General features: G+C 47.5%; 1 protein-coding gene across 3 annotated transcripts in view; it reads right to left on the bottom strand.

Annotated features, from left to right (window-relative positions):
* TTC23 (tetratricopeptide repeat domain 23) overlaps positions 1-12,693 on the bottom strand; it is a 112,616-nt gene that overhangs the window by 19,898 nt on the left and 80,025 nt on the right. For 2 of the 3 annotated variants that reach the window (XM_082448451.1, XM_082448452.1), the window contains exon 8: positions 1,141-1,268. In XM_082448451.1, coding sequence (XP_082304577.1) covers positions 1,141-1,268 — 128 coding nt within the window. Of the gene's footprint in view, positions 1-1,140; positions 1,269-2,883; positions 5,702-12,693 lie in introns of those variants that run through there. The other variant, XM_082448453.1, reaches the window with a different exon arrangement.

Here is a 12,693-nt window from a genome sequence, read left to right as displayed (position 1 = left end):
TTGTTATGGTTACTGTAGCCCGACTTTGGCCTGACGATCATTCGTGCATCTAGATTAAAAACCTATGTTCCTTAAACTCACATCAACTGAGAGAAGGGTGAAGGATTAAGGGTTAGGAGAGAGCTGTCGGGGAGAAGGTCTACAGAACAGCAGAGGAAATAAAAAGGTTTTCATCTCAAGGATTTGCCTTGACAGGTTAGAGGTTTTTTGTTTTTTGTTTTTTTGAAAATATTTATTTATTTATTTGGCTGCGTCGGGTCTTAGTTGCGGCATGAGGGCTCTTTCGTTGCAGCGCATGGGCTTCTCTCTAGTTGTAGCGTGCAGGTTTCCTCTCTCTAGTTGTGGCACACGGGCTCCAGGGTGCGTGGGCTCTGTAGTTTGCGGCATGTGGGCTCTCTTGTTGAGCCACGCGAGCTCAGTAGTTGTGGTGTGCAGGCTTTGTTGCCCCACAGCATGTGGGATCTTAGTTCCCTGACCAGGAATCGAACCCACGTCCCCTGAATTGGAAGGCGGATTCTTTACCACTGGACCACCAGGGAAGTCCCACTGACAGGTTAGAGTTGGAAAAAAAATCTGTATAAATCAAGCATGTGGCTGTCTGGTAGTTGTTAGGCTTTTTATGGAATAAGTTCCCAAGGGTTTAACTACCAATGAATATAAATTCTGGGTCTGGTTCCATTTTTACAAGCCATGGAAAACATGCCTGTATGGTTCAATGTACAGTGAGCTGTAACTTCTGCACTGTGTAGTTCTTATTAGATATGCAAATTTCATCCATTAGCTAAGATAATAAGAGAGGAATTAGACATACTAACTTCCACCCTCTATGCCAGCCAGAACCACAGGCTGCGGTAAGCAGAGTCTGTCCACTGAGTTCTCAAGGTTTCTAGTCCTTTAAGATACTCTACAGGTGGACATGGCATCTACGTTCTCACGAACTCTTTTGTTTCCCGAGAGCGAATATCTGGGAGCTGCCCAAGAGTGGCTGCCTGGCCTTATTTATCCCTCTCCCCGTGGAGCCTGGCACATGCCTTGCACATGGTAGATGCTTAATGCTTTCAGAGTGCAGGAGTAGCCCTCTGGATATCAACTGGGTCGCCCAGGTAAATAACTAGTCAGCTGTGGTCCAAACTCACTTACCTCTTTTTGTCCAGTGACTTGTAGAAAATGGCAATAATCATCTTGAATTGAAAGAAATTTGGCTTTTCCTATCCCTTCAGCATCCTTAAGATTAGCCATGCTATCCTGAAAATACTGCTCAGCCACATCTGAAGAAAAGCATCACAACAACAATTTTGAAAACAGCTTGCAGATTTGAAATGGAAACAGAATAACTATGTGTTTAGTGATGGTGATCTATCTGAAAATAATAAGTAATTGGACAAGATAACCCAGTTAAGGAAACTGTCTTTTGTCAATTAATCTGACTGTTTTATTAGACAGGGTCTAGTTCTCAGAAAGATACTGCAATTTATTTTCATTGGTTTTCATACATCTTCCCTTTCCCAGTGATACAGTAAGCAAAGTTAATGCAAACAGGGAAACTATCCCCTAGACCTGACACATTGTTAAGTTTTCATATTGATTAACCATTAATTCTTTGTAAAACTCTGGTTGCTCCTCACTGGGGTTAGGACTCCAAGGATCCACTGACTTTAATGGACTCTGTAATCTTGGAATGCAGCTTGATAACCCTAAAATTCTGGAAAATATGGCTGACATGCTGCTGAAGGAAAAACCTGAACCATTCCAAACACTTAAACATACTGGTTATAATATAACAAAAATATTTGTAAATATTTGCCAATCTTGAAAGCAAAAAAAGGAAAATCTCAGGTATGGAAAATGAAAAGGAAACTAAAAGCCAAAGCAGGGAGGGGGAGCTAAAGCTGAATGGTCCATGAGGGGATTAGGAAAAAGGTGTACTGTATTCCAAGACGGGGTTTGATAAGCCTGAGTAGGGTTGGAGATGAAGCCTGAGGCCTGTGTGTGGTAGGAAGCTGGAATGGGGCTCCCTGCAAAAATCCAGTGTTATAGGCAGATTTCTAGGATGTCCCCAAATGACCCTCAACCTTGATTATGCCCTCCTCTTTGATTATGGGTGGAACTTATAAATATGCTGAGATATTACTCCTGTCATAAGATTATGTTATATGGCACAGTTGACTGTGAGAAAGCAAGATTACCCCTTGGGCCTAAACTAATGACACCGGCCCTTTAAAAGCAGAGTTTTCTTCAGTTGGAGGCAGAAAAGGAAGGCAGAGAGATTCGAAGCATGAAAGGGATTTGAAAAGGAGGTTCTCCATTGCTGAGATGGAGGGGACCATGGTATAAGGACTCAAGAGTGGCCCATAGGAGCTGAGAGAGGTCAATAGTCAGCAAGAAAATGGGGACTTCAGTCCTACAACCACAAAGAACTGAATCCTGATAATAACAGGGATGAGCTTAGAAAAGGACCCCGTGATCCAGATGAGAATGTAGCTGGCTGACAACTTGATTTTAGCCTGAGCAGAGATGCCAGCCTTACCATGCTAGACTTCTGACTGACAGAATTGTGAGCTTAAACTGGGTGTTTAAACAACCATAATTTGCTATGCAGCAAAAGAAAACCAATATAGCCAGGAATCCCTAAAATTGAGATAAGAACAATTGTGCTGGTCCAAGGAGAAGCCTCAAGGTTGTCCCTCCAGAGGCCATGGCTAGAAAAAGAGCATCTGAAAGAAACTGGGACACTGCACGTGAGGCACGCACATGTTTGAGGGCTGAATTTGCACCACCTACATGATTTGGAAGTTCTTTTTTTGTTTTTTGTTTTAAATTGTTCCACATCCCTCTCCCTCCCTCCCTCCTTCCCTTCTTTCCTTCTTTCCCACCCTCCCTCCCTCCCTTCCTTCCTGCCATGCTGCAAAGCTTGTGGGATCTGAGTTCCCCAACCAGGGACTGAACCCAGGCCCATGGCAATGAAAGCACAGAGTCCTAACCACTGGATAGCCAGGGAATTCCCTTGGTTTGGAAATTCTGAACCAATAACTTAAAGTAGAAACTAAGGGCTTAATCTCCAAAATATACAAATAACTCATACAACTCAACAACAAAAAAACCAAACAACCCAATAGACAAATGGGCAGAAGACCTTAATAGACATTTCTCCAAAGAAGACATACAGATGGCCAGTAGGCACATGAAAAGATGCTCAACATCACTAATTATTAGAGAAATGCAAGTCAAAACTACAAAGAGGTCCCACCTCACACCAGTCAGCATGGCCATCGTTAAAAAGTCTACAAATAACAAATGCTGGAAAGGGTGTGGAGAAAAGGGAGCCCTCTTACACTGTTGGTGGTAATGCAAGTTGGTGCAGCCACTATGGAAAACAGTGTGGAGGTTCCTCACTGTTACTCAGTGTGGAAACTTCTAGCACTTAATTCTTTTCCACCTTTTCATATTAATTTATTATGCTGAGTCTTGCCAAGCTCAAAAAACCAAAAAACAAAAAACCACTGATGTTGGAAGGGATGTTGGGAAAGCTGTAGAAGGCAAGAAGCATCTAGAATCCCCCAGGGTTATTTTTTTCTTCGGAAAAAAACATCAGAGGGCCTGGCAGATGGTGGAAACTGTGGACCACTTAGGAAAAAAGAAAAACCCACTTACCTTGTTTCCTCTAAGTCTTAAGCATAGTTCATTTTCATTTTATGTGGATGATACTAAGAAGCCGGACCATTTCTTTGATAGAATAAGTACAAAATCTTAAGATGTTTTTTGAAAAGAAGCTATTAGCATTTATTAATGAATCCTGTTGAGACATTTCGTAAAGAGAAATATGCATTCCTAGCAAGCTCTGTCTCCAAACTGTTTTTACTTAGGTAAAACTAAAAATAGAATTACCATATGATCTAGCAATCCCACTCTAGGGCATATACCCAGACAAAACTATAATTCAAAAAGATACATGCACTGCTATGTTCACAGCAGCACTATTCACAATAGCCAAAACATGGAAACAACCTAAATGTCCATTGACAGATGAATGGATAAAGAAGATGTGGTACATATATACAATGGAATATTACTCAGCCATAAAAAAGAATGAAATAATGCCATTTGCAGCAACATGGATGCAACTAGAGATTATCATACTAAGTGAAATAAGTCAGAAAGAGAAAGACAAATACCATCTGATATCACTTATATGTGGAATCTAAAATATAGTACAAATGAACCTCTCTATGAATTAGAAACAGACTCACAGACATAGAGAACAGACCTGTGGTTGCCAAGGGGACTGGGGGTGGGGGAGGGAAGGACTGGGAGTTTGGGGTTAGCAGATGTAAACTATTATATAGAGGATGGATAAACAACAAGGTCCTACTGTATAGCACAGGGAACTATATTCAATATTCTGTGATAAACCATAATGGAAAAGAATATAAGAAAAAGAATGTCTATAAAGTAGAAACTAGCCTGAAAGTGGAAAAATTATAGGACTCCAGCACAGGGGTCGCAAACTTATTCCGTAAAGGACCAGATGGTAAATATTTTAGGCTTTGAGGACTAAATAGTCTCTACTGCAGCACAAAAACAGCCAGAGGTGACACGTGAAATGAAGGAGCCTGGCTGTTTGCCAAGAAAACTGTTTACAGACATGGGTGGGGAGCTGCATTGGCCTGTGGACCGTAAGTTTGCTGACCACTGCTCTAGCAGAGGGAAATGTGATTGTCTTCCTCCCTCAGGGACGTGGGACACCTCCCCCTGCCACCCCGAAGTGCCTGCTGGAGACAAACTCACGGGGACACGTGACAGTACATAAAGTTTGTTGGGGACGATTGTGAACCATACATACAATGGTCTACTTAACATTTCCATTTGGAAATCTCATATGCACTGTGTAGCACAAATACACATGAGCAAAAAGATCAGATGTTTTCTTTGGCTTCTTTAGACTTCCTCTGTATTTGGTTATTTTCCCTTTCTCACCTCTAATTTTGTTTTTGTGCTTTCTCCCCATTTTTCTTGATTAGACAGGACAGTGTATTATCTATTTGGATATTCTTCCAAAGAGTGGGGCCCAAATTAGTTTTTCTCAGACTGTGATGTGAATGCCAGGTGCTTCCAAAGAGGCCTCCATGAACGCAGGGCTCCGGAATTCACGGAGGAGCAAGGATGGGGCCGGCCTGCGCAGACTGTGGTCGCTTCTGGAGGCGGGAGTGAGTGGGAAGGAGGGCAGGCTCCGCAGGTCAGGGGCTGCCTGCGTCAGGCTCCAGCGCTGCCGCCTTCCGGCTGTGCGCCTCCATTGTTGGCCTCGGCTTTTTCACCTCAAAGAGGAACCTTTAGGCTAGCGCCTCCATTATAGGGTTGTTGTAAGGAGTAAATGGGTTAATGCACACACAACTGATGACGTGCCTGACACCTAGTCAGTGCTCAATAACTGTAAACCATTTTAGTTTCAGGGACAGTTTCGATCACTGTGGCTATGGGCCTCCCTCATCCATACTAGGCTGACCAGCAGGCACACTGGAAGCAGAGATGGACATGCAGAGGACAGGAACACTTGGAAAACAGACAGAGTGGTCAAAAGGCACAGAAGCCTGGGATCATGTGCAGAGAAACGGCTCTGTACACCTCAAGAGCTCTGCGAACAGCCCTGAAATTCACAATGAGCATGGTGGGTCTCCAGAAACGATTCAAGTACATCCCATGTGATCTGTTGTAGAAAGGAGAGAAGTAAACACTTGGCAAGTGTGTCTGTCAAATCCAGGCAACCTAAAGAAAACTTAGGTGTGAAAACAAGTAAGTTTCATTTATCTGCAAGATTTACTTTGCTTAGGATCTAGGCGGTTGCCAGATAGAAGCGAGAATTAGGCTGGGAGGTGTTGCCTTTCAGAGAGGTCTCGGTGCTGACTGGCCCCAGACTTTGTGACTAGACAGAAGTCTATTGAACTGGAGTCCCTGCTCCACTCTTTCAATGGGAGTCTGTCCACTGCCAGACCAGCAGATGGATTTCTAGAGTATTACTCAAATTTTTTCTTGGTAGGAGAAAATTTTACTACTGTACATGAAGAATGTTACATCTCTTTAGTCCTTGCTGGCTCATGGGAGAAAATATTACAGATTAAATGTTCAAACTACGTATTAACTTTGGTTGCTTTGATAATCTGATGACAGCAAATGTGGGGATGATGTGGCATTTATTTTGTTGATTCTAAAAGCACTACAGAGATGTATGTTCCATGTCTAAAAATTAACAAGTCTATTCAGGAATGGAGTACTGTTGATATTTTAATTTTCTGTCTAATTGCGAATTAACCAAAGAATGTAACTGAGCCCTTCTTGAAGAGTAGAAGTTTTTCCGAGTCTCAGCCTCGTTCCCCAGAGATGAGCCCTTGCTCTGAAGACCTGTAGTTGTAAAGGGCATAGGAAGGAGTTGGGACTGAACAGGTAAGAACTGAGTTTCTGACCCTGGGCTTTTGCAGAAGAAGTGGTGCCAGGCTCAGAAAAAGGAAGAGATCAAAAGGGATGGGAAGCATTTCCCTCCTTTCCTGGGTAAGGAGCTGGTCTCCCAGACACAGGTGGACATAGCTGCGCTTTGTCCCTTTCCAGCCCCTCTCTTGTAAAGTTCTCCCACCTCTTAGTATTCCTTCCCCTGGCAGTCACATGCTGACCAATTCCCCCTCCCCCCACAAAACCACCCCATTTCGGCTGGTCCCCTAGAGCTTAGTGCCAGATGCCCCTTTCCTTTGTGTACCTGATCTCACAGGATGCGGGGAGAAAGGAAGCTGCTTGGCCTAACTCACACTAGTGTGTAAACGGCTCAAACCTTTAACTCAGGGAGGCCTAGTCACATTTTCCAAAGAGGATGCTTGTTAGCATATTTGGATCACTGGAAGAGGGAATGGAAGTGAGGGAGGAAGGAAGGGGTTGGAGGAAGGAAGGAATTTATTACTCAAACTAAGGCTACATGGCTACTGAAGTGGAAGAAAGCTAGGCTTTGTGGTGAGACGTCAGAGACAGGCCCTGACTGGGAATCTGCCCTCTGGGGTCAGCTCCTAAAGTTGCTGCTCCCCTTTCCCCATTTCAGAGTCCTCAGCTTCTCAAAAGGTCCAAGTTTCTTCCATTTCTGTTCCTGGGAGGTCTCTAGTCACCACGGGGCAAGGCCAGGGAGGGGGTGTCTCTGACAGCTGTTGTCACATACAAGCGGACCACAAGTCAGGCATCATGTCAGGACCCTTATATATGAGAACAGCCTAGGGCTCGGGAAGAGTGGAAGGTCCAGGGCATACACTGTGGGCGTCTTCCCTGTCTGTAAATTTGAAACCACTTTTATTTTTACCTGGGATATAGGAAAGCTCTTTTATTGCAAGACCCTGACTTATTTTCCCCCATCCCCCAGGCCCCTAAATCAGCTTTCTGAACTATGAATCCCATGATTAGTCTTTGAGGGGAGAGCAAATTTGTCCTATTATTACAGCTAAGGAGTGACTCCCTAAGAAGCAGAGCTGGTTCTCCTGGGAGTGGGCATCCCCCAGGAGGTCCACCAGGCACAAGTGACAGTGGGATTTCCAGAGGGACAGGAGGTCACAGCCCCTGGGGTGGGATGCCACTTCTTGGCACAGACCTCGTGCCTGAAGCTGGGTGTGTGTTCACAAAGAGCCTCGGCAACCTGATGCTGGTGGCCTCGGCAAGAGATGAGGTCATTTTCTAAAGCACAGGAGCATGACTTAGCTTGTAAATCTGAGCCCTAGTGGCACAGGTGTTCCAAGGCCATGAATCTTCTCCCATTTTCATTCCCGCAGAATGTTGGGGCTGTCTGTGAGTTAGGGTGAGGGGGTAAGTGTGGCCCAGCAGGCAAGGTGGCTTAATGTCTCCGGGAGGCCCCTTCAGACTCTATTCCATCTGCATGTTCATATACAGGCAAAAGAAAACAGGGCTCCATTCAAAGAGCAAGAGGAATGTGGGGTTACGATTTGGCACCCAGGAGGTCAGGAAGCTTTTAATTAAAATAAATTCCAGTGACCCTGGGCTCATTTTCTTGAGGCTGTCCCAAGGCAAGAGTTGGAACAGTGAGGACAACTCTCATTATGAGGGAGGCCTGTGTGTACAATGTGACAATTATCTTCTGTAACAGTCTTCGGAAACTGTACTCTGCACTAACTGCAAAAAGCATTAAGGACCCCAAGGAATTTGAATATGGAAAGTCTCAAATCCTAGCCTGGCATTAACCCAGAGGAGTGCTATCACCCAGCAAACAAATGGATTGAACCCATTTAGACCCTGCTGGGAGCTGCCTGGGGCTTTGCACAGGCAGCTGCCCTGAGGCTGCCCGCCAGCCTTGTGGGGGCCACAGAGTAGCCTGAGGACAGACGAAGCCCCGGACAGGTTGACTCCTCACTGCATGGCCCTCAGTGGTCCACACTGGAGACCACCTTCAAGACGAACATTTTCGTAGGGCCTGGACAGGGCATCCGGGAGCAGTAGACCTGCTGCTCCTGAGCTGTGTGGTCCCTGGAAGTCCATGGCCATCTCTGGGGGCAGGTTTGCATCAGTAGAGTAAGGTGACCAAGATGGCGGCAGGCTGGGTGAGGCTCACACAGCAAAGTGTGCATGAAGTGTCTGCATAGCGCCTGGTGCCCACAGGCCTGGTCTGGGCTCAGTCACCATAGGGACTGCCTGCCTTGAATGTCCTCACCACCAGGAAGCTGACCAGGACTGCCCCCCAGCCCCAACACCACCCAGAGTCCCACTTGGGGCCACCCAGTAGTGATCAGGTGTCCAGCGCCTCAGGCCTGTTGCCACAGTTGCTTGTCCTGGTGGAAGTATATGTCATTTCCATAAGCTGCCCTAATAATATGTTTTGAAGCCAAGTCAGGGTATAAATAACTTAGGCTTTTCTGAGAAGTTCTGAACATAAATTATTAGCCAGCACAAAAGTGAAAAACCAGAGCCTCATAAAAGTGGTTATCAGAGAGCCCATCATCCTCCCTAGGAGAGGGATAAAGCCGCAGACTTTGTTCTCAGACACAAAGATGAAAGGCAGTTTGTAAGCAAAGCTCAGTGAGGTTTCAGTTCTGCCACAGGTTGTCCCTCTGTGAAGAGAGACCAACAGCACAGACTTGGGGTGGAAAAGGCCACACCTTCTACTCCTCTGCTGGCCTCAAGAGCTGCCAACCCCTGCAGCCCCCACCTGCCCCCACCTTTGGGGTTTCTGGGCTCCCTGGACCTCTGAGGACAGAGCACCCTCAGAGCCACGCCCTCTCTGGTTCTGGAGTGTGGTCAGGTAGGTAGCTCCCGGCCTCTGTCTAAGGCCTTGCTTTGCCTCTAATTGCCAGCGTGACGCTGGACACACCTTGGACCCCAGTCCTCTACATGGGATGTGCTTTAAGGTGCCTTCCAGAGGTTTCTGAGAGGGGGTCCTACTAACGATGGTGGAAAACAGGGTAAGAGGCTTCCCTTTTCTTCTCTGGCCTCACCCACCGCTCTCTCTCTGCTGCTTCCCCTTCCCACCTGGCCTGTGGAGCACTGAGCAGGATGGATGCTGACATCTGCTTGGGGAGCTCAGGCACCAGGCTCAGGCTGGCTGGGCATTTTGTAATAAGAAGCGGGCCCTGAGTAGGAGCTGAGGAAGGGTCTCTCAGAACACACAGGACTTGAGGGGGGTGGGAAGGCCGAGGAGGAAGAGAGAGGGAGAGGGGAATAGTGAGGAGGAAGGGAGAGGTGGGTGGGTGTGGCCAGCAGCAGCTTACACTCATTCCCACTGCAGGCCTGCACCACAAGGCCCACTTGGAGGCCTCAGGTTGGAAGTGGGTGACGGAGGCAGCAGGGGCAGCCAAGGAGGGCCACGGGAAGGTGAAGACCACCTTACCGTGGCTGCTCCCAGGTGGCCACATTACCTGTCAGGAGCCCACTGGAGTTGGGTGCGTCTGTCTGATTTCCAGTCTCTCTGAGACACATGGGGCTCAAGGAGCATCAGTAACCCCATGAGCAGGGAGTAGGCTGTGGGTGGGGCAGGGCCCAGCATGGGGCAAGCTGAGAAGCAGGCCACAGGAGGAAGAGCTGAGAAAAGCGGTGATCGCGGAGGGTAAGAAAGAGGAGACTCCATGGAGATACAGAGCCTACCTTCAGATACTTACATATTTCGTGTCTACTGTATAAAAGGAGGGGAGAGGCCAGGACAAGTGGGGGCCCAGGAGACATACGTATCCGTGCGTAGGGAGTTAAATCTTCGGAATGCAGCCCATGCCCATGAGTCTGTCCATATAGCCAGGGATCCCACCCCCTGCCCCAAGGTGGGCAGGGGCATAGCCCATTCCCTTCTGCTGTCTCTGGAACCTACAGAGCTCCCTGGCCTGCTGGAGTCCAGGCCACAGATGGGGCCACTTCCAAACAAGGCCGCCCGTGCTCAGCGGGCTCTTCCTCTCAAAGGTTTACACTGAAATGTACTTGGCTTCAGCCCATTTCATTTTAATACGCTTTAGGAGAAGAGTTATAAACACAAGGCCAATGCCCGGAGACTTAGCAGGGTTGGGAGAGCTGTTAATACCAAGTTTGTCTATGGCTGCTCCGGGAAGCTGGCCAGCCTCAGGTTAGTGACATTCTACAAGCCTGAATTGGGAGCCCTTATGCAATCACAATCCTTCGTGACTTCTAAGGCAGTTTTGTCTGCATAAGGAATGAAGGAAGGCACAGAGCAAAGGGATTAGTTTGATTGTGGAGCCTGAAACACACTGGCTTCTTGGCCAGTGGCGTTTTGTTTGTCCGAGGGCAATGCCTTCAATGGACATTCAGCAAGTAGGCTATGGAGAATCCCTAGATGAGAAATTTTTCCTATTAACAATTCTTTAAAAAACAAACAAACTGTACTTGGCACAGACTAGTTTAAGCATGGGAGAGCAGAATTGAGATCCCCATGCACGTGGATTCCTTGGCACTCCGTGGAACGTGCAGATGTGCTCCCAGGAGATCTGGCTGGGACTTCTGAACCACAAATGACCAAAGTCCAGGCCAGAGAGTCCTGCCTGGGTGAGAGCTAGGGTGGGGAGGCTGGTCCCCCCCTTAGTTGTCAGACAAAGATAAATTCCAAATTCCTGCCTTTCCTTTCCCCTTCCAGGAGGTAGCAGAGGCCTGGAGAAACCTCAGCCCTGGGTGGGTTTCTCTCATTACCGCATTGGCCGTGTGTGAGGGGACAGCAGGGACATGAAAACCAGGCACCCTGAAAGACGGTGGGAAGGCGCCTGCCCACTGCCACTGCAGCTCCTGGCTGCGGGGGACCCCGCTCCTTCCTGCTTTTTCGGGGAAGCTGAGTCCATGCATGTAACACGGCTGTACCCTCTGGGCCCAGGCCACTGTGCTTAGGCACTTGCCGATAAGAGCCGGAACAAACTATCTTAAAATGCCAGCCAGACAGCTCATTGTCCACCGTCTTCCCCATGTTTGTCACCAAGGGAACAAAGATTCCCACGGCAGCACATTCAAGCCTGTTAACACAGTAGGAATAGTCTGTGGTTTCTCTTTGCTTTGATTCTTTTTTGACGTGCCCATTTCGATGGTTGGCTTGAGGCCTTAGGGGCAAGGGCTGGTGCTCCTCTCTGCCCCTGCTCCAGGGCTTCGTGCTGCCTCTGCACAAGCATCTGTTTTGATCCGACAGCTTCTCTGCCCAGCCTCCTCACTTAGTGTTGACTCACCTTCAAGCCTTCAGTAAACTCTCTTCCTGTTGGTGTCAAGGTGATAGACATTTCCAGTGTCTTCTGATTAGTGGAAGCTGAGTCTGAGAAGGGAGCATCCTTACACTGACTGGGGCTTTGTCCTTCTTGGGTAGAGCAATGAGTAGAGAGGATATGGACTGATGGTGCTGGCGGTATGGAGAGCTGGCTGTGTTAGCTCCTTTGTAAAATGGGAGGTCATCTTGCCTCCAAGGCTTGTTAGGATTAAATGGGCATGTTCGTGAGAGTGCCGGCACCTGCATACAACGGGCGCTCGACCCCTGCTACTGCTGTTGTCGTTGTTGCTAGTATGATTGTTGCTATGATTCCTGCTGGTTCGGGTTCCTGATGCCTCTGTGAGTCAATATGTTTCAAGCAATCGATCCTCCAGGCCTCAGGCAGAAATGACCCCCTTCCTAATCTGCAAAGCCAGTTGCAACTGTCCAACTCCCTGCTCTTGGGGGAAGTTTTTTTCTTATTGTTCCCTATTCATCCTCCTCCTCCTTCAGATACTGACTGGCAAGTCGGCTTTCTGGGTGCAGGTCACCAAACAGTCTGAGCTGCCAAAGAGACACGGGCCAGAATGGGGGGCTGAGAGCCTGTGCACGCTCCTGGGCTGGCCCCTTCCCAGATGGCACTCAAACTGGTTTCCTTGGGCCACCGTTGCTCTTCTCAAGTCCCTTTCTCTCCCCAAAGCCACACACTATTTGGGAGGGGAAAGAAGGGAAAAGGCATGTGCAGTGCCAGTCCTTATAATATAGCATGGAGGTCAAGAGCATAGGTTCAAGTCTACCACTCCCTGGCTATGGCTCTTGGGAAATTATCTAACCCTCTGTGCCTTAGTTGCTCCATCTGAAAACTGGGAACACTTGTACCAAACTCACAGAGCTGTGGTGAGGATTAACTGAGTTAATAAATGTAACATGGTTAGAACCATGATAGTAAGTACTATGTAAGAATTAGCTATTATTACTGTGTGAGGTCATTAAATTTTCACAGA

Source organism: Balaenoptera physalus (assembly GCF_965194825.1).
Source record: "Balaenoptera physalus genome assembly, chromosome: 2".
Classification (NCBI taxonomy): domain Eukaryota; kingdom Metazoa; phylum Chordata; class Mammalia; order Artiodactyla; family Balaenopteridae; genus Balaenoptera; species Balaenoptera physalus.
Note: the sequence above shows the minus strand (reverse complement) of the source record. Positions and strands in the feature narration are given on the sequence as shown.